At 40.3% G+C, this 20,565-nt stretch overlaps 1 protein-coding gene across 6 annotated transcripts in view; it reads left to right on the top strand.

Moving 5' to 3' along the window:
* The window catches only part of Not10 (CCR4-NOT transcription complex subunit 10), an 89,128-nt gene that overhangs the window by 53,110 nt on the left and 15,453 nt on the right, over positions 1–20,565 (top strand). For all 6 annotated transcript variants that reach the window (XR_012965958.1, XR_012965957.1, XM_076177960.1 and 3 more), the window contains exons 12-14: positions 2,784–2,970; positions 9,280–9,449; positions 12,960–13,069. Coding sequence is in view for 4 of the 6 variants with exons in the window: in XM_076177960.1 (XP_076034075.1) it covers positions 2,784–2,970; positions 9,280–9,449; positions 12,960–13,069 (467 nt within the window). In the remaining 2 variants the exon portion in view is untranslated. The remainder of the gene's footprint in view (positions 1–2,783; positions 2,971–9,279; positions 9,450–12,959; positions 13,070–20,565) is intronic.

Below are 20,565 nucleotides of genomic sequence, written 5' to 3'. Positions count from 1 at the left end.
CCTGTTGACATTCTCTTCTCATTCCTTACTCTGTCCATCCATGTAACATCCATACTTCTCAAACACTTAATCTGAAAAACATTTAAATTTCTTTTTTCTGCCTTTCTCAGATTCCAAGTCTTTGCTATATACAGTACAGTGTTATAGGCATAATCATCCCTTCATACAGTCTTCTGTTTGCATCCATTCTCAAATACCTATTTCTTGTGACATTTTTTTTATTCCTCCCAGATAGATACTTGTTTCTCTCAGTCTACCTTCTACCTTTACCTCCACTCCATTCCCTGCTGCATATGACCCTAAATTCTTAAGACCATCCACTTCTTCTTACCTCTCTCCTTTAAGACATACCTCCAGTTTACTACCACCCTTACATCTTGTACATTTCATCACCTTGCTTTTATCCACATTTATTCTCAACCTCCTATTGCATGCCTTTCTAAACTCCTTCACCAGCTGCCTCAGACCCTCCTCTGACCCAGCCACAAGCATAATGTCATCCACAAATAACTACTGGCTCACCTCACATTTCCCTCCCGTCTCTAACCAACTCCAATCCTGTGCCTCCATGCATCTACTTCCCATACCACTCCATCCATATACATATTGAACAGCCATGGTGACAACACAACCCTGGTACAGCCCCACCTTCACCTCAGACCACTCGTTCTCTATTCCCAATCATAACACATGCTCTACTACTCATGTAAAAGCTTTTGATCTCATATATCTACAATGCCTCCCAGAATACCTTCCTATCTATCCTATCTTAAGCTTTCCCCAAATCCATAGTGGCCACCCCCCCCCCCCCCCCAAAAAAAAAAAAAAAAGATTCTTACCTTTTGCCAAAAAACATCTGAAATCTGCCCTAGCACAAAAATTCTATCCATGCACCCTTTACCTTTCCTAAACCCACAGTTCCTCACCAATTTTTCCCTCTTTTCCTCTCCTGAACCTCTCATTTAACATTCTCACTTATGCCCTTCCAACTACACTTGATTAACATTCTCCCACATGCCTTTCCAACTATCTAAATACCAAGGACTTTTTCCCCCATATAAGGGAGGTAACCAAGTCAAAAGGATACCTACTCCCACCCATTTCGTTCCTATTCATTTCACTCCTACCCATTCCACTCCTATCCACCACCCTTTCCTTTCTCTCATTTTATCTCCTCATGGATGATGGGTCATCCCTGTATCCTGCCCATTGCCCTGGGTCAGAAGCAATGCAGCAAGACACAACACATCCACAGCAAGGCTGCTTCACATGCAGGAAAAATAGAAGACAAGGAGAAATTCCTTAGGGCTGCATCAAAATATTATTCATACATAACCAATCCCTACCCCCACCCTCATCCCCCAACCCTGTCCCTTCCTTGCATCACAGTATCATCTATACACAATCATTTTCCACTCACCCCTATTTCCTGCCGTCTCCTTTCCTTGCTCAACACCCCTTGTACCCCATCCATCCATCTCATCCTTTGTCATCCCCACAAGTTCACTCCTTCCACCTCTGCCTTTCACACCTCTTACTAATCTTTTTTTACTCATTCTTTCCAATGTCTAAACTATCCCAATACTCTTTCATCAGCCCTAGCTTTCATCTCCTTTTTCCACTCCTGCTCTCCTCACCTCCTTGTGTCTCACTATATCCAGCTTTATAACCCCTACCATACTTTTCAGACATTTCATCGCAAACACATTTAAAAATTTCCTCTCTGCCTCTCTTAAATTCCAGATCTCTGCCCCATACAGTACCATCAGCACAATCACCCCTTCATATGGTCTCCTCTTTGTATCCATTCCCAGTTGCCCATTTCTCATAATACTTTTTAATCCCCCAAGGGATTTACTTGCTTCTCTCAGTCTACAGTTTAAGCTATACACTTCCTTCAGCCTCTCCTTTAAGACTTATTCAATTTGCTGCCATCCTCTCCCCTTGTACATCTCATCACCTTGTGTGAAGGCTTTTCTTAAACTTGGCGGTCTACATTTTGCTCCCATATATCTTAAATTAAGTTTGCCAACTCAGGGTGAATAAGTCCATACACAATACCTACCCATCTATGCTTCCTTTGATCTCCTCAGCCATCATGGAAGAGGCAGGTCAGTCAACTCCACATAACCCACAACCCTCTACTTCTTGTGGTGTAAGATATAACTTACACATAATACATTCATATGAAAAAGAAAGAAACAGTAGATGATCGAAGCAGCAGTGGTGAGGAAATGTGAAAAAGTAGTAGAAAAATTTCCTGTTGCTATCCCATGTATGACCATTGCTCACCACCTGCTACTTCGAAATGACAAAGTGTGCAACTTCACAACACCACCATGCCTGAACTAAGGCAAATAATTAGTTAATATTTGGTTTTCCTATACTTTTCCATGCAATCTTTCATTTTATAATGGTAAAATTTTCTTTTAAGAATTTTTAACCCCAAACAATTGCACACCACAGGTATGACCAACAGAGCCCTATTGCGCAGTTATTGGTTTAAGCAGGAGATCCACAGCTTCCAAGTAACCTTATCCCCACCTTTACTTAGTGGTGTGGCCCTTGGGGGCTGATGCTTAGATTAATTGAAATAGGCTGTGATCTCTTCTGTACCATTGATGTGATAGAAATTAATAAAATAGTTGGACAGTGACCAAAAACAAAGGAAAAGTGGTGCCCAGTATGGAGGAGGTTATAAGTAATTGTATAAGGTAAAGATATATGCTTTGTATTGTTGAAGTTTGTTTTTATGTGTGGAATGATGAAATTTTTTATTGCAGGTGTTTTACCAGAATTGTATCAAGCCAGCCCATCATCTCCAATGCGAGGCAATGAAGTGTTGAGTGTGCGAGTGAGTGCCCTGGCTTGCAGTGCATATGTGTCACTTTGTCTTAGTGATTTCACTGCAGCTCTTCGCCAATCAGAAGCTCTCCTGACAGCTCACCCAAAGATTCCTGGAGTTTATAAGTAAGATTTTATTTTCTATGTACCTTGGGGGATTAAAAAGTGTAATGAGAAATAGACCTTTGGGAATGGATGCCAAGAGGAGATTGTATGAAGGAGTGATTGTGCCAACAGCACTATATGGTGCAGAAACATGAAACATAAGAGAGGAGGAGTTTGAGTGTGTTTGAGATGAGGTGCCTGAGAAGTTTGATAGGGGTTACTAGGCTGGATAGAGTGAGAAATGAGGAGGTGAGGAGGAGAATGGGGATGAAAAGGGAGTTGGGAGATAGGGTTGATGAAAGAGTATTGGGATGGTTTGGACACATGGAAAGAATGAGTGAAGAAAGATTACTAAACGAGGTGTGGAAGGCCGAGGTGAAAGAAGTGAACATGAGGGGATGACCACCAAGGATGAGATGGATGGATGGGGTAAAAGGGGTATTGGGAAAGAGAGGAATGTTTGTTGAGGAAGGACAGGAGAAGACAGAAGATAGGGGTAAATAAAAAATGATTGTATATGGATGATGCAGTGATGCATGAAAGGGAGTGGGTGGGGGATGGGGGGTGAAGGAGTATGTGTGAAAAAATAATTTGATGCAACCCAAAGGGATATCTCCCTGTCTTCTCTTTTTCTGCATGAGGAGACAGAGAGGGGGATGGGTCACCAATTTAATGAAGCAGCCTTGCTATGGTTGTGCTGTGTCTTGTGACACTGCTTCTGACCCAGGGCAGTGGGCGAGATGCAGGATGACCCGACATTCAGGAGAAGCCAAGATAAGAGGGAGGGAGGGGGGTGAATGAGAGTGGAGTATGTGGGGATAGAATGGGTGGGAATGGATTTTATGCTTTTGTTTTTTGGCTACCTCCCTTGTAAGGGAGAAAAAGCCTTTGATATATATGTAATATAAGGCTTCTTTCTTATAAGTGAGGTGACCAACCAAGGTATGCACCCACCCTCTGCCCATCCCATTATTTTATTTTAGTCTTATTTATTTGATTTTATTTGTTTATTGTATTTTATTTTTTTCATAAAACAATTGTGGCATATGATGTATGCCACCAATGCTGTAGGGGTTAAAGCCCTCCCATCTTTAATCATGAGATCTCATCTGTCAATGTAATCTATCCCATTTAGTGACCTGAATACAGTAATCATATCACTTCTTTCTCTTCAATCTTTCAAAGTTAGCAGACCCAGTACTTTTTCTCTTTCCTCATATGGTTTATCTGCCAGGCTGGGGACCAATTTGGTTGCTGGTCTTTATATTCTCTCAATCTTGCATATATCCTTCGCTCTGTATGGGGACTATATTACTGACACATATTCCAGTCTTGGATGTGTCAAAGTTTTAATGAGTTTTTTCATCATCTCTTCATCCATATAGTGGAACATCACTTTAATTTTCTGCAGTAATCTGCATGTCTCTCCCATAGTCCTACTGATATGATTGTCAGGTGACAGGTCTTTTATCAAGATTCCTAAGTCTTTCTCCTCTTTTGCTTTTGTAATGGGTTCACTTTTCAAGTAGTTTAAAGATGGCCTTTTGCTGCTATTGCACATTTCCATTACTTTACAGTTATTTGTATTGAGCTTCATTTCCCATTTTTGGCTCCATGCAAAAATAGTGTCTAGATCTTTTTGCAATAGTCTACTGTCCTCCTTGTTTTTCACTCTTCTCATGATTTTTGCATCATCTGCAAACATATTGGCATAGCTTCATGTTCCATCATTTCATTGACAGACTAGAAACATTATTGGTGCAATTACTGAACCTTGTGGAACTCAGCTTGTTACTGCTCTCCAGCTTGACCTCATATACTTTACTACTGTCCTAATTTATTTTTCCTTCAAAAAGTCCTTCATCCATTCTAGTAGTTTGCCACTCAGTTCTTCAATATGCTCCAATTTCCACACAAGTCAACATTGAGGTACTTTATCAAATGCCTTCACTAGGTCTAGGTACACACATTCCACCCAATCCTCTTTTGCAGTGCATCAGTCACTCTTGAGTAAAAGCTTAAAAGGTTTGACACACATGATCTTCCAGATCTGAAGCCAAACTGACTGTATCAGAGTGTTCATCTTTTCAAAATATTTGGTCCATCAGTCTTTCACAATCCTTTCACATAATTTCACTATTGTGCTGGTTAGTGATACTGGCCTATAATTTAGTAGTGTTTCCTTGTTTCCCCCTTTGTGAATTGGCATCATGTTTTCCCTTATCTAATCAAGCGGCACAGTGCCTTCTTTCAATGAACATATAATTAAGCTGTGGATCTTGTCTACTAGTTGTTCCCTATATTCTTTAAATATCCAATTTGAGGCACTGTTAGGTCCTGAAACTTTTGTCACATCCATTGATCCCAAGAGATTGTACATTTCCCTCACTTCTATTTTTGCCTCCATCGCTTTTCTCCAAAATATTGCGCTATTTTGTGAAGACTGATTGGAAAATTTTGTTCAGAATTTCTGCCTGAGCTGAGGCCTCTTCAAAGACCTCACCACCTTCTATTAACTTGGTGTGTCTCAATTTACCATTTATAAACCTGTGAAACAGTTTTGGTTCATCTCTGCATTTATCTACTACACCTCTTTCAAAATTTACCTGTGTCTCAATTTACCATTTATAAACCTGTAAAACAGTTTTGGTTCATCTTTGCATTTATCTACTACACCTCTTTCAAAATTGCTTTCTTCCTCCCTGTGAATTCTTGTATAGTCATTCCTAGCTTGTTTGTAAGCTTCTTTTGTTTTATTGCTTCTTCTCTTCCTCCATTTTCCCCAAGCCACATCCCTGGCCTTTTTTGTAATCTGACACTTTTGTAGAATGTGTGCTCTCTGCATTTGAAATTGGTGGTGAAAGACACTCAGGTTGAGTTCTTGGCTTTAACCCCTTCCATACGGTGCCGCATACATAGGCAGCATGAGGAGCAAGTGGATATGCGAGGCTGCCATATTGGCGTCTTGATTATATTTATTGTAGTTGCCCCTGCGTAATGACATACTCTCTAAACTGTCTTCATCACATTTTCTATGGTTATCAAAATTCATGGGTGAAAGAGAGAACGATCGATATAAGCGGTGACTATATTTTATGATGCGAGTATTATTATGACACATCGTACGTCTGGCAGATAATGCTGTCCGCGAGATTTTGGCCCGTACTGAAGAGGTTAATGCTCCACATTGAGGATCGGTTCTGTTCTAACTACTACATACACGGCAAGCCATCAGGCAAGCTCGGAGGGTTGCCATACACATATTACACAAACTATTTACAAAGGTTGCCATGTGAGGAATATTGAAAAGTTGGGTTGTTTTGGTTGAGCCATCGGCTGATTGGTTGCAGGTGGCTGACCCGAGGACACAGCTGGGCTATTGTTCAAGACAGCGCTCTTGACCTGAGCACAGAAAATCTTTGGTTATCGAAAAGGTGTAGTCAAAAAGATTGGTTAGCTTGGTCCAGAAGTCCCTAGGGAGAGCTTGTCTCGTCGATGGAATCACATCTTGTAGCATATTGTGCATGCCAGAATCGAAGGGAGACACAGCTACAAAGATGATCAGCTACGAAGATGTGCAAGTCATTGAAGTGTTGCATATGTTGACTATAACACTTTTTGTTAAACCAGTCCTGTTTCTGCTTCTTCGTTTCTCTAGTCTTTGGTGCATGTTTATTCACTCCTCTATTGTAAATGTAAAAAAAAAAATCCCATTTCCTCCTTATTCCCATGGTATTCATGAATTCCTCCCAGTTTGTTTCTTCAAAGAATTTTCTCAACCCTAAGTAATCTACTTTCCTCTAATTGAGTCTCCCTTGTCTGTATGATTCATTCCTTGGCTCAATTTCTTCATCTTCCAGCTGAGATTCAATTGTAACATGGTCACTTTTTCCTATTGGGCAAAGGTAGTTCAAGGAACTGATGATGTCTGGCTCTTTGGTTAATAACAGGTCTAATCTTGTGTGAGTGTCCTCTCCTCTTACCTAGGTCACTTCTCTTACCCACTGGGTCATTGTGTTCTCCATTGCTATACTCAACAGTGTATTTCCCCAGGAATCTGCTTTACCACTTACTTCCCATTCCTCCCAGTTGACCTCACCACAATTAAAATCTCCAATAAGGACTATATTGCTACTTTGTTCAATATTTTTCTTTAGGAAAAGAGCTGTATCCAATAACATTTCTTGATATTCAGTTTCATTCCAAGCTCTTGTCTTGGGGGAACATATGCCACCATGAAATCTCTTTTATTGTGCCCTTTAGTACTAATCTTTAGGTGAATTGTTTTAGCCTTGCCTTCACTCAGATTTGCTTCTTCCACCTGTATGTCACTTCTCACCACAAACATCACTTCTTCACCTTTTTTTATCGTCTGTCTCTTCTCCAGGAGTTGTATCTGTTGTTCCCCAACTATATATAAAAAAAATTGGGGAGTTTAGTCTCTACTAGACACAAAATATCAGGTTTGTTTATCCTTAAGTAGTCATTTATCTCCAACCTAGCTGATAGTAAATCATCAACATAAGCATATGCTATTCTAAGTTTCCTTGTAGCATTACTTTGCAATAATGCCTTATTGTTTTCTTAGAAACCATTTATTCATCTGATTGACAACTTGCAAAAAAAAAAAAAAAAAATCTTTGGTCTATTTATCATGCTTGGTTTTAGCTTCCTGTAAGAGCTTTTGTGTCTTTGCTTGTTCCTTTATTGTTAGCATCTTTCCTAATCCTAATATTTTTTCATTTTTCTTCTTGTGCTAACTTCCAAGACTTGCTGATTACTTTTTTTGCTATGGCTTGCAACTTGAACATTATTTGCATTGGACGTGTGCAGTTTTTCTTATACTTGCCTAACTTATACATGCTATCAGTCTGGTCTGTTACAACTAAATCCTTCTCTAGAGTTGTTGATGTAATTTCCCTAATCATTTGCATTTCTTGTTCATGGCATAACTTCCATGAGGTGTATATTCTTCTTGGTATTCAAAGAGTAAGATGCATCTAGACCTATCTATAACATCTTTCACAAGAAATTATATATATACATACATACATATACCAAGGCTTTTTCCCCCTTTCAAGGAAGGTAGCCAAAAGGAAAAATGCATAAAATCATTCCCACCCATTCCATCCCTAAATACACACTACTCCCCTCCACCTTCCCTCTTATCTTAGCACCTCCTGGATGACAGGTCATTCCTGCACCTTGTCCACTGCCCTGGGTCAGAGGCAGTGTCGCATGTCACTGCACATCCACAGCAAGGCTGCTTCATTAAATTGGTGACCCCATTATATATATATATATATATATATATATATATATATATATATATATATATATGTATATATATATATATATATATATATATATATATATATAAAATTTTTAACTTTGACTATTCCCTCTTCTAGGCTATCTCTTTCCTGTTCCTGTTGCTCCATGATCTCTTTAAAGGTTACTCTATTTCTCCTATCCACATTTGTTGTTGGCCTATCCTCCTTTTCCTCCATGGTGTCAAGATTTTTTTTCTTGTTTGTTAAAGTTTCATTTTCCCATCTCAAATGATTAATTTCTGTTTTCTGGGCCAGTTTTGTTTCCTTTTCCTGATCATGGTTTTGCTCCAGATAGTGCAATCTAGCCTCATGTGAGGAAATGAAGTCCCAAAATCTTTTCAACTCGTTAGAATTTCACTTAACTCCATGGTGGAGTATCCAATTTGAGACTTATCTTTTTTTTTTCATATTCATTCCCTGCACTATATTGATTAATTTTTTCAGAGGACTTCCTCACCATTTTGGGTGTGAAGCTTTCAGAATCTTCCATTATTAGTGTTGATACAGAAAGAAAAGACAACACTTTGTGATGTAAATGAACTAGAAATGAATTTTGATCTTTTGTTTCCTATCATGAGCGACTTTGGAGATGAAACCCATTATTTTTCTTCCCTGACTCACCAAAAGTTGAAACCATCAATATTTTGCTTCTACTGTGACCCTGAATAGCTTTGCTTTCACTGTCCTTTCAATTGGCAATTATTTTCATCTGGGTTTGCCTGATTGCCAAATGTAGTGTGTCACTTCACATCTCTGTTGTCATGTCTTGACGAAAATCACTATTTTCCCTTCTTGGCTCGCCTAAAGTTGGAACCAGTAATTTTTTGCCCCTAGTGTGATCCTGAAATAGCATTGCTTCCCCCTGTTCACTCAATTGCTATTTCCATCTGGCTTTGCCTATTAAAGGCAAGTCTTGGTGTGTTGCGTCGAGTCACTGCCGCCACTGCCATGTGTGTCTGTGTCTGTGTTTATTCATTATATTGTATTTTATTGTCAGGTTGCTTGGACATCTCTATGCAGGAGAAGCTTTAATCTGTTTGGGAAGGGTCTCAGAGGCCATGACACACCTGGATCCAAGACATGTAGGTGAGATATCTCTCACACCATCCTCTACACCACCCCCCATACAAGATACTTCATCCTCTCCTACCTCATCATATAATCAAGGTTTGTAGGATATGTTTTTTATTGCCATTATCTATTGCTTCTGTCCTTGGTGACAATATGCTGAAAAGGTGAAGTCATAGAGGTGGTAAAAGTATGTTATAGGAAGGTAGCATTCTTCTTTGAGTGGAGATTAGTTTCCATTCATGAAGGAATGCTGTTTGATTCTGGTTGACAGGGGTAAATAAAATCCCTGAAATATTAACAGCATAAAACATTGCAGTCATTACTTCATACAGTGAAGTATGATGATGGGAGATGGTGATGGTGATGGAAGAGGAAATGGAGGAGAAATAAGAAAAGATGAGGTGCAAATAGTTTTGAAAATGATGAAAGCAGGTAAGGCTCCTGGGTTAGATGGGTGTCATGCAGAGTGTCTGAAGAAGGTGGGTACAATAATAGTGTACTGGCTGGTGAGGTTTAATGTGTGTCTAAGGGAGGGTAGAGTGCGAGAGGACTGGAAAGTGCCTGTATAGTTCTGGTTTACAGGGGAAAAGGAGACAAATGTAAGTGTAATATTTTCAGAGGGATCAGTTTGTGGAGTGTAATTGGGAAGGCATATGGGAGGGTTTTGGTTGGGAGGATTAGGAGAGGAACAGGGAGTAATTGGTGAAGAGTTTTATGGGGTTAGGAAATGTAGTGGTTGAGTGGATCAGATTTTTCTGGTAAGGCATATATGTGAAAAGGCTTTAGCAAAAGGTAAGGATGGTGAGCTAGTTGTTATTTGCTGATGACACTGCTTGTGGCAGGGTTAGGATTTTAAGGGAGTTAGTGATGGAGTTTGGGAGGGTATGTGATTGGAGAAAGTTGAAGGTAAATATGGGTAAAAGTGAGTTGATGAGATGTACAAGGGGAGAGGATGGCAGTGTGTTGGAAGTCTTGCAGGAGAGAGGCTTGAGGAAGTGGATAGCTTTATGTATTTGAAGTCACTTGTGGCAAGAAAGGGAGGAGTAGAGGTGAAAGTAAATTATAGACTGAGAGAAGCAAGTAAGTGCCTTAGGGGATTAAAAAGTGTCATGAAAAATAGACATTTGGGAATGGATGTAAATAAGAGACTATATGAAGGGGTGATTGTGCCAATGGCACTGTATGGGCCAGAGACCTGGAATTTAAGAGAGATAGAGAGGAAAAGTTTTAATGTGTTTGAGATAAACTGTCTGAGAAGTATGGTAAGGGTTACAAGGTTAGATAAAGTGAGAAATAGGAGGTGAGGAGGAGAACTGGAGTGGAAAAGGAGATGGCAGATAGGGCTGATGAAAGAGTATTGGGATGGTTTGGACCCATGGAAAGAATGAGTGAAGAAAGATTAATAAAAAAAAAATGTGTGGAAAGAGTGAACTTGAAGGGACAAAACAAGGATGAAATGGATGGATGGGGTAAAAGGGGTGTTGAGCAGGAGGGGGATGTCTGTTGAGCAAGGGAGAGAGAAGGTAGGAGATAGGGGTGATTGGAAAATGGTTGTGTATAGGCAATATTGTGATGCATGGAAGGGAGGGGGTGGGGGATGTGGGGATAGGGCGTGGTTATATGTGAATGATACTTTGATGCATCCTGAAGGGATTCCCCCCCCCCTTTTTATTCTGCATGAGGAAACAGATAGAGTAGGTCGCCAATTAAATGAAGTGGCCTTGCTGTTGATGTACTGTGTCTTGCTGCATTGCTGCTGACCCAGGGCAGTTAGCAGGATACAGGGATGATCTGTCATTCACAAGGTGCTAAGATGAGAGGGTGCTAGGATGGGAGTGGGTGGGAGTGAAATAGGTGGGTGTGGGTTCTTGTCTTTTGGCTACCTCCCATGTAAGGTGGAAAAAGCCCTTGGGGTATGTATGTATGTATTATATATATATATATATATATATATATATATATATGTATATATATATATATATGTATATATATATGTTGAAGTACGTAGGACATTCTGACAGGTTGACGTAAGCGGAGTAGGAAACACAGGAGTCTTGGTCTTGAGTTTATTCCTGACTAGTTTCGCAGGTATGATTTTTAAAATCAAACCAGCGAAACAAGTCAGGAATAAACTCAAGACCAAGACTCCTGTGTTTCCTACTCTGCTTACGTCATATATATATATATATATATAATAGATAGATAGATAGAGATAGACTTCATACAGGGATTTGTAGGATGATGTGGTCTCAACATTTGTATAATGAACACCAATGTATTTTAAGATGACTTGCAGGATTTAAGTCAAAAGATAGGTGCTAACAAATATATTTGATATATGTTACATATTTTAACTAAACTCCTAATATTGCACCAGGTGACTCATTCCTTGGTCATTATATTTACTTACTTTTTTTCTGTCCTTTTCCTCCTAATTTGCTGCTTTTGTCATTTTGTAGCTCATGTCCTTGTACACCACACAGCATTTTATGATATTTGAATCTAATTTCTTTTCTAAGTGACTTGTGGGCTAGTCCTGCAAGAGAGAACTGATATAAATAACTGAACTGAAACTATAGATTATATTCACCACTTTATGTTTTTTGTCCTAAATTCAGTTTCATCTCAGTCATTTGCATCTGTTCCCTCTTGCAGTATGTCAAATGGACACAAGATTCCTCACCTCCTTAAGGAGGTGCTGGCCCCAAGGTGCTAGCACCTTGTCTCCAGATTGGACCAGCAAGTCATTCTTTACACTCATAGACAACTCCCAAATTTCTCCCTCTCCTATATTCCTGTTTTTCACACAAGGAGAGTCAGGACATCAGTACCTGTCTTCCCATTTCTCCTATTCACTGGCGACAACTCCAAACACAATATAGCCTCAGTAAAGAAGAAAAGGAATAACTTGAAAAAGAAACAACTTAACAGAAATAAAAAAGAACCACTAAAGCAATTAAATAGAAATTTCACAAATCAAATTAATAACAAATAGAAAGAAAACTGGTCAAAACTAATCAGCAAAATAGATGGAAAATCTGGTTGTGACAAAATGTGGAGAGTGGTAAAAACCATTATAAACTCAATATCCAATCCCCCCCCTTCCCCCACCCATGAATGTGTTGGTGCAACTCCAGGCAAAATACCAGCACCAAAACAACAATGCTACATCATCAACAAACATTTCTCCAAAACTAGCTTCAAGCCCACAATACCAGAAAAGAGACAAGTGAATAAATAAGTACATAAAATCAAACCTGACACTGAAGCCACCCCCTACTTTCACCAGTAAAGATACAGAAGTGGAAATAAATTAAAAAACTCTAAAGCTGAAGGTACAGACAAGATCTCAAACATCCACCTCAAACACATCTATGACACCACCTCTTCAGCACAATTTTGTCCCCAAAGGATAAAAGTGCTAGTTATTAGCAACAAAATACAATCTAATAATATATAATCTCTTTTAGTAATTGTGTTTATATATTTATGTGTGTGTGTGTGTTCTTATTCTTTTCTCACTTCAACCAAAAATGCATTTTCCATCATCACATGACAGTCCAAAATGGTGGTAAAGGAATCTTAATACTTCTATGACTATTTCAGGCTGGTATCCAGGGAAAACTTCAGCTGCTTTGCAAGTGATGCGGTATAACCTAAGTGTTGCTTACACTCTCAGAGGAGAGCTTGATAAAGCAAATAATTTACTCAAAGAGGTATGGTTGCTAGTGGAAATATATTTGCAGTATTGATATGAGATTTGTAAAGGATTTATGTTTGGCTACCTCCCTTGTAAGGGGGAAAAAGCCTTGGTATATGTATGTATGTTTGTGTATATTTAGACAGCACAGGGGCTAATGATGATTACCTAAAAATGGTGGGCTTTCATGATGGATGTTAAAGAGAATCATCTGCTGCTCATTTTCAAAGTTTGTCAAAACCTTTACCTCCATCTGGAAATGGAGCCTCAAGGGACTAAGACTTGGTTTCTTGACTAGGCCCAAGATATCTTTCAAATTCCTCTTTTTTTCCTCCACCTTTTAACATAAAGAAGAGCTGACAGTCAGTAACTGCTCCCTTCCTGGTATAAGCCAGTGACATAGAAACATCCATCAATGCAGCACAGACAGTAATCTAAAGTTTCCTTTAGTGAGGTTTGTGGGAAGGCTTAAGAATAATTTCCATCTACTCTGATAGCTAGTTGACAGTCAGTAATTGCTCTTCTCCTATTACTCTGAGTCAATGACATACATACCCCCACACCAGTACAACACAGGCAAGTCCAAAGTTTATTCATAGAAATCTCTCTGGGAAATGACACCCCAACTCAAATGTATTGACTATGAGAACAGGGATGGAAAGGGAGTTGGGAGATTGGGTTGATGAAAGAGTATTAGGATGGTTTGGACATATGGAAAGAATAAGTGAAGAAAGACTAGTAAAAGAGGTATGTAAGGCAGATGTGGAGGGAGTGAACATGAAGTGACGTCCTAGGATGAGGTGGATGGATGGGGTGAAGGGGGCTTTGGGGAAAAGGGGAATGTCTGTTGAGGAAGGACGGGAGAGGACAGAAGACAGGGGTGAATGGAGAATGGTTGTATATGGATGATGTTGTGATGCATGAGGTGGAATGGGTGGGGGGATGGGGGGTGAGGTAGTATATGTGAGCAAAATTTGATGCAGCCCGAAGGGATTTCTCCCTGTCTTCTCCTTTTATGCATGGGGGGATGGAGAGGGGGGGTCACCGATTTAATGAAGCGGCCTTGCTGTGGATGTGCTGTGTCTTGTGACACTGCTTCTGACCCAGGGCAGTGGACAAGGTGCAGGGATGATCCGTCATCCAGGAGGTGCTAAGATAAGAGGGAGGGTGGAGGGGTGTGGAGTGTATTCAGGGATGGAATGGGTGGGAATGATTTGATGCCTTTCCCTTTTTGGCCACCTCCCTTGTAAGGGGGAAAAAGCCTTGGTATATGTATGTATGTATCATACAGTCATTTCCCAATCCTTTATTCTTGCTTTTCACATAAGCACAAAAGAAAAAAGCAGCAACATACTACTTATACATATACATCAACCTACCACCTGCATCACACAGTACATCCACACACACATTCATACCCAGGTCACTAAACAAACTCTTTAAAACAAACCACCAAAACCCCCTAGACATCAACCCTACTGAGATATCTCATACTAGAGAAGTTAGAACCATATTAGTATTTTTGTATTCAGGACACTCTCCAACACTAGGACAGTACCAACACAAAATAGGCCTGGCCACAGAATCAAACTGCCCCAGATGCAACTACCATGCAAAAGATACTAAGAAGCTCAACCTACACTGCCTAAGAGCAACTTTGGCCCCACCACAAATTACATATATCTGACACACTCCAAACCCATCACCTCGAGCTGTTAAAGGGCTCAGTTCAACGCAGTTTATGCAAAAACTGGGCCTACCTCACTTGCACAACACTTGTTCACATGAAACAAGGTGGTTGGAACCCTTGGATCCAATGACTTTCCAGTCATCATCACCACTGAAACATGATACATCCCAGTTGGCCACAGACACACATATACTAATAACAAAAGAACAAACTGGGAAGCTTTCACTAGAGACAGAACAACACTTCAAAACACTGAACAGCACACTACTCATGGACATAAGCACTGCTTTGGACACCTTTAACATTATCATACAAAAGGCAGACAAGAAATACATACAACAGAAAATCACACAACCCAAATTTCACACCAGAAATTTAAGGCCTTTTCAGACACCACAACACACTCTTCACTTTTATTTTTAGGAGATATGCCCCGTGGGGCTACAAGGAGAAGGATGCCTAGTCCCAATCCCCGTCCCTTTCTTCTCGCCTCGTACGATCTAAGTGGGAATACTTGCGACACTGCTTCTGACCCAGGGCAGTGGACAAGGTGCAGGGATGACCCGTCATCCAGGAGGTGCTAAGATAAGAGGGAGGGTGGAGGGGGTGTGGAGTGTATTTAGGGATGAAATGGGTGGGAGTGTATTTATGCCTTTCCCTTTTTGGCTACCTCCCTTGAAAGGGGGAAAAAGCCTTGGTATATGTATGTATGTACAACACACTCAAATATGTCACCCCCACATCTATCCCACAGAACATAGCAGACCAACTGCAAGCACTTAACACTGAAATCTTAACACTTAACATGAACAAAAAACACTTAATTGGCAAACTTTTGTCAACATGCTTAATCATGAAACAAACACCAAAAAGTTGTACAAGGCACTCAACAGCATTACATTATTCAACAATAATATTAACATGCTTTCACACAGCAATAACCACAACAGCAGTCACCATACCCTCAAGAAGACAATAAGCACACTCTCGTAAATCACTTTGCACAGACAGGCATCTCATTGCTCACTGTAATGACTGATGCATCATCCAACATAAGAATGACTTTCCCACGGACCCAGGCTATGAACCCTTCATAGACAGCTAGACAAAGCATATAATCCATAACCTCAAGCACTCATCAACTTGTGGTCCAGACAATATAAGTAACATCCACCTAAAACACCTCAGACCACAACATACATACACTGACCAACATTGCAAACTACAGCCATTCACACAACACTATACCTAACATCTGGAAGCATGGTAAAATCATCACAATCCCCAAACCTAACAAAAACCCAACAATTCCAGCATCAAGCTGCCCAATCACACTTCTCTGCACCCCCTCTAAAATCATAGAACACCTCATACTGCAACAACTAGTGTGTGTGTATGTGTGTGTGTGTGTGTGTGTATGTATGTATCCAAGGCCTCATCAGACAACGTGACACACTTAAACACGATACCCCCACACCTATCCCTCAAAACATAGCAGACCAAATACAAACACTAAACACTGTGATTGCCAATAAAATACATGAACAAAAAACACAAAATTGGCAAAACTTTATCAATACACTTGATCACAAAACAAACACCAGCAAATTGTACAAAACACTCAACAGCATCACACTATCCAACACTAACACTACACGCTCTCACGCAGCAATAATCACAACAACAGATAATCTACCCTCAAACAGACAACAAGCAAACGCACTCATACGTCATTTTGCACAGACGAGCCATCTTACATCTCACCCTGACGACCGACGCACCATTCGACGTAAGAAAGACTTTCCCACAGACTCAGACTATACACCCTTCATAGACAGTCAGACAAAACTCATATTGCATAGTCTCAAGCACTCATCTGCCTGTGGCCCTGATAACATAAGCAACATCCACCTAAAACACATTGGACCACAAGGTATACACGCACTCACAAACATTGCAAACTACAGCTATTCACACAACACAATACCCGACATCTGGAAGCATGGTAAAATAATCACCATTCCAAAACCGAACAAAGACCCAACAATCCCAACATCGCACCGCCCAATCACACTTCTCTGCACCCCCTCTAAAGTCATTGAACGCCTAATACTTAAACTTGTCACACCATATATTCCCCTTGCTGACTCACAACACGGTTTTAGGCCACTACACTCCACAAACACTCTTCTGACAAACCTCACACAAAGAATTTTAGATGGCATCAATTCAGATAGGCCCCACCACAGAACACTTCTTATAACATTGGACATTAGTAAAGCTTTTGATGCTATCCCCTGCCACAACCTAACAAATAAAATATATAACACAGACATGCACAATAACACCAAAAGATGGCTGGCCAATTATCTGGCAGGCAGGAATGCTCATGTGTCATATAATGGCCAATCATCGCACATCAGAAACATTAAGAACGGAGTACCACCGGGTCAGTTCTATCCCCCACATTATTTAATCTATACATGCATGACTTACCCACGCCAGACACCTCAGAAATACAAATCTCTTCCTACGCAGACGACATAACAATCACATGCACACATCGTAACACAGACAAAGCTGCAGAAATAATCCAGCCTTACCTTGACACACTCAACACATGGTTCATCACAAACAGACTCAAAATAGCTCCAACCAAATCTACAGCAACACTTCTCACCAACTGGACAAAAGAACACAAATACATACCTCATCTCTACATCAACAACACTCTAATACCACACACAAACACACCGAAAATTCTTGGTGTAACATACGATACATCCATGTCTTTCAAACAACACCTCACAAACATAAAAAACAAATGCACACCTAGACTTAACGCACTTAAGTCAATCACTGGAACAACATTTGGACAAAACAAAGAAACTAATATAACAATATACAAACAATGCATACGCTCAGTGATGAATTATGCGAGTCCTGCATGGGCTCCTAATCTCAGTGAGACACACCACAACACCCTTCAAATCATACAAAACAAAGCCCTAAAAACAATTACAGGCTGCACAAATACATCACCTACAGACCATTTACACCATGAAACAAAAGTCCTCAAAGTCAAGGACCACCTCGACATGAGAGGCACACAAACACTTGCTGCAGCCACCACAAACACATCACACCCGCTACACTACATAGCAGAACACCCACACACACCAAGAAACATTAAAACTACACCCAAAGACCTTTATTACACACAGATACTCTCTTCTCTTCCTCCACAACCACCATATACCAGCCTCCGGAAACATATTCATAATCATATCACTCACCGCTCCATTAACACACTGAAAGACAACACACTGCTGCATGCCAGACCCCCTGATATCCACCCTTCTGAATCCTCTCTCCCACGTAAGGACAGAGTCCACTTGGCCAGACTGCGATGCGGTCACCACCCAGCACTTCTAAGCTACCAGAAGAGGCTGGACGACCGTGTTGTGAACAGCTGCCCAGGATGTAACACTTCACCCCATACCATACAACACATAATGGAAGACTGCATTATACACAATCATGCACGCAAACAACACAACATACACTCTATAAAGGATTTGTGGGAAAACCCAGTTTCGGCTGTGGCCTTCCTTGGGGAGATGGGACTGCTCGGACAGACAGTCTAGGGAACGACAACAACAACAACAACAACAACTATTGAGTGGGCCCATAGACCACTCTGGGAAGGAAGTTTGAGTTTTATTGTCTTGGACAATGTTGCTGTTGTTGTTGTTGTAGTTCCATAGACTGTCTGACAGAGCAGTCCCATCTTGAGAAATGCCATGGCTGGAACAGGGTTTTCTCACAAATCTCTTATTGAGTATATATTGTGCTGTTGGCATGCATAATTGTGTACTATGCAGTATTTCATAATATGTTGTATAGTGTGGGGTGTGTTACATCCTGGACATTTATATGCAATGCAGTCATGCAGCCACCTCTGGTAACTTAGAATGGCTGGATAGAGGCCACACCACAGCCTGGCCAGGTTGACTCTGACCTCTCGGTGGAAATAGGATTTAAAGGAATGGATATTAGGGGGTCTGGCATGCAGCAATGTGTTGTCTTTCAGTTTGTTGATGGGGCAGCAAGCAACATGATTATGGATGATTCTGGAGGTGGGTGTCTGGTTGTTGTGGGGGAAGAGATGAGAGTATTTGTGTGCAATATAGGTATTTGGTTGTTGTTTTGATATTTCTTGGCATGTGTGGGTGTTCCATCATGTAGTGCAGTGGGTGGGCTGTGTTTGTGGGAGTTGTGGCAAGTGCTTCTTATGTCAAGTTGATCCTATACTTTGAGGATTTTTGTTTCATGTAGATGGTCTGTAGGTGTTGTATTTGTGCAGCCTATAATGATCTTTAGGGCTTTGTTCTGTATAGTCTGTAGTGATGTGATGTGTCACAGTGAGGTTAGGGGCCCATGCAGGGCTCGCATAATTCATCACTGAGTGTATATATTGTTTGTATTGTTTGTATACTGTAGTGGTAGTTTCTTTGTTGTGTCCAAATGTTGTACCTGCAAGTTGAGTCAAGGTGTGCATTTCATCTTTATGTTTGTGATGTTTTGTTTAAATGACATGGTTATATGATATGTTACGCTAAGCTTCTTGTGTGTGTGTGTGTGTGTGTGTGTGTGTGTGTGTGTGTGTGTGTGTGTGTGTGTGTGTGTGTGTGTGTGTGTGTGTGTGTGTGTGTGTGTGTGTGTATGTATTTACCTAGTTGTAATATACGGGAGGGGAGCTATGCTCGTGGTGACCCGTCTTTGTATCTCTCCGCATCAAGTTTTATCTTAAAATCTTGTATAGTGTTAGCACATACTGTTTTGTTGTCTAATTTGTTCCATGTATTTATCGCTCTGTGTGGGAAACTGTTCCTTTTCAAGTTTTTTCTATAACTATCCTTTTTCAATTTTTTTCCGTGTCCTCTTGTTTTACCGTTGTCCCACATTGATAGGTCGTTCCTGTCTAAAACTTCCATTCCTTTCATTATTCTGTAGATAGTTAGCAAATCTCCTCTTTCTCTTCTTTGTTCCAGAGTTGGTAGGTTCAATTTGGATAGTCTTTGCTCATATGTTAGTTCGGCGAGTGTCGGTGCTAGTTTTGTTGTCGCTCTTTGTAATCTTTCTAGTTTCTTAATATTCTTTTTGGTACTGGGTGTCCAAAGTGATGCTGCGTACTCGAGTTTTGGTCTTATTAGTGTAGTAAGTATTTTCCTTATCATTTCTTCGTCCATATAGGTAAATGCCAATTTGATTGCTCTCAATAAGTTGTAGGTTTCTCCGAACATCTTGTTTATATGCTTATCTGGTTTCATGTCCTTTCCAGTCATCACTCCAAGATCTTTTTCATAGTTTGTTTTATTTATTTTTTCTTCCCCAATTCTGTAATCTTTTGATATTCTATTTTTACTCTTCCCAAATTCCATTGTGCTGCATTTCTTAATATTGAATTTTACTTCCCATTTTTGGGTCCAATTCCATATTGTGTCCAGATCTTGTTGCAATGAGTTGCAGTCCTCTTCCGTTTTTACCTTCTTAAGTAATTTTGCATCATCTGCAAACAAATTCATATAGCACTCCACGCCTTCATTCATGTCATTAATGTATACAGCGAACATGATCGGTGCCAGTACTGATCCTTGCGGGACCCCGCTTTTTACTTCTTCCCAGTTGGAGAATTTTTCTCTAATTACAACTCTCATTTTCCTCCCAATCAGAAAGTCTTTCATCCATTCCAATAATTTTCCTCTGATGCCACCTTTTGACTCTATCTTATTTATTAGTTTCCTATGAGGTACCTTATC

The sequence above is a fragment of the Oratosquilla oratoria genome, chromosome 3 (genome assembly GCF_046742065.1).
Source record: "Oratosquilla oratoria isolate Oo_2021 chromosome 3, ASM4674206v1, whole genome shotgun sequence".
In the NCBI taxonomy this organism is placed as follows: Eukaryota; Metazoa; Arthropoda; class Malacostraca; order Stomatopoda; family Squillidae; genus Oratosquilla; species Oratosquilla oratoria.
This window is presented reverse-complemented; position numbering and strand designations above follow the sequence as displayed.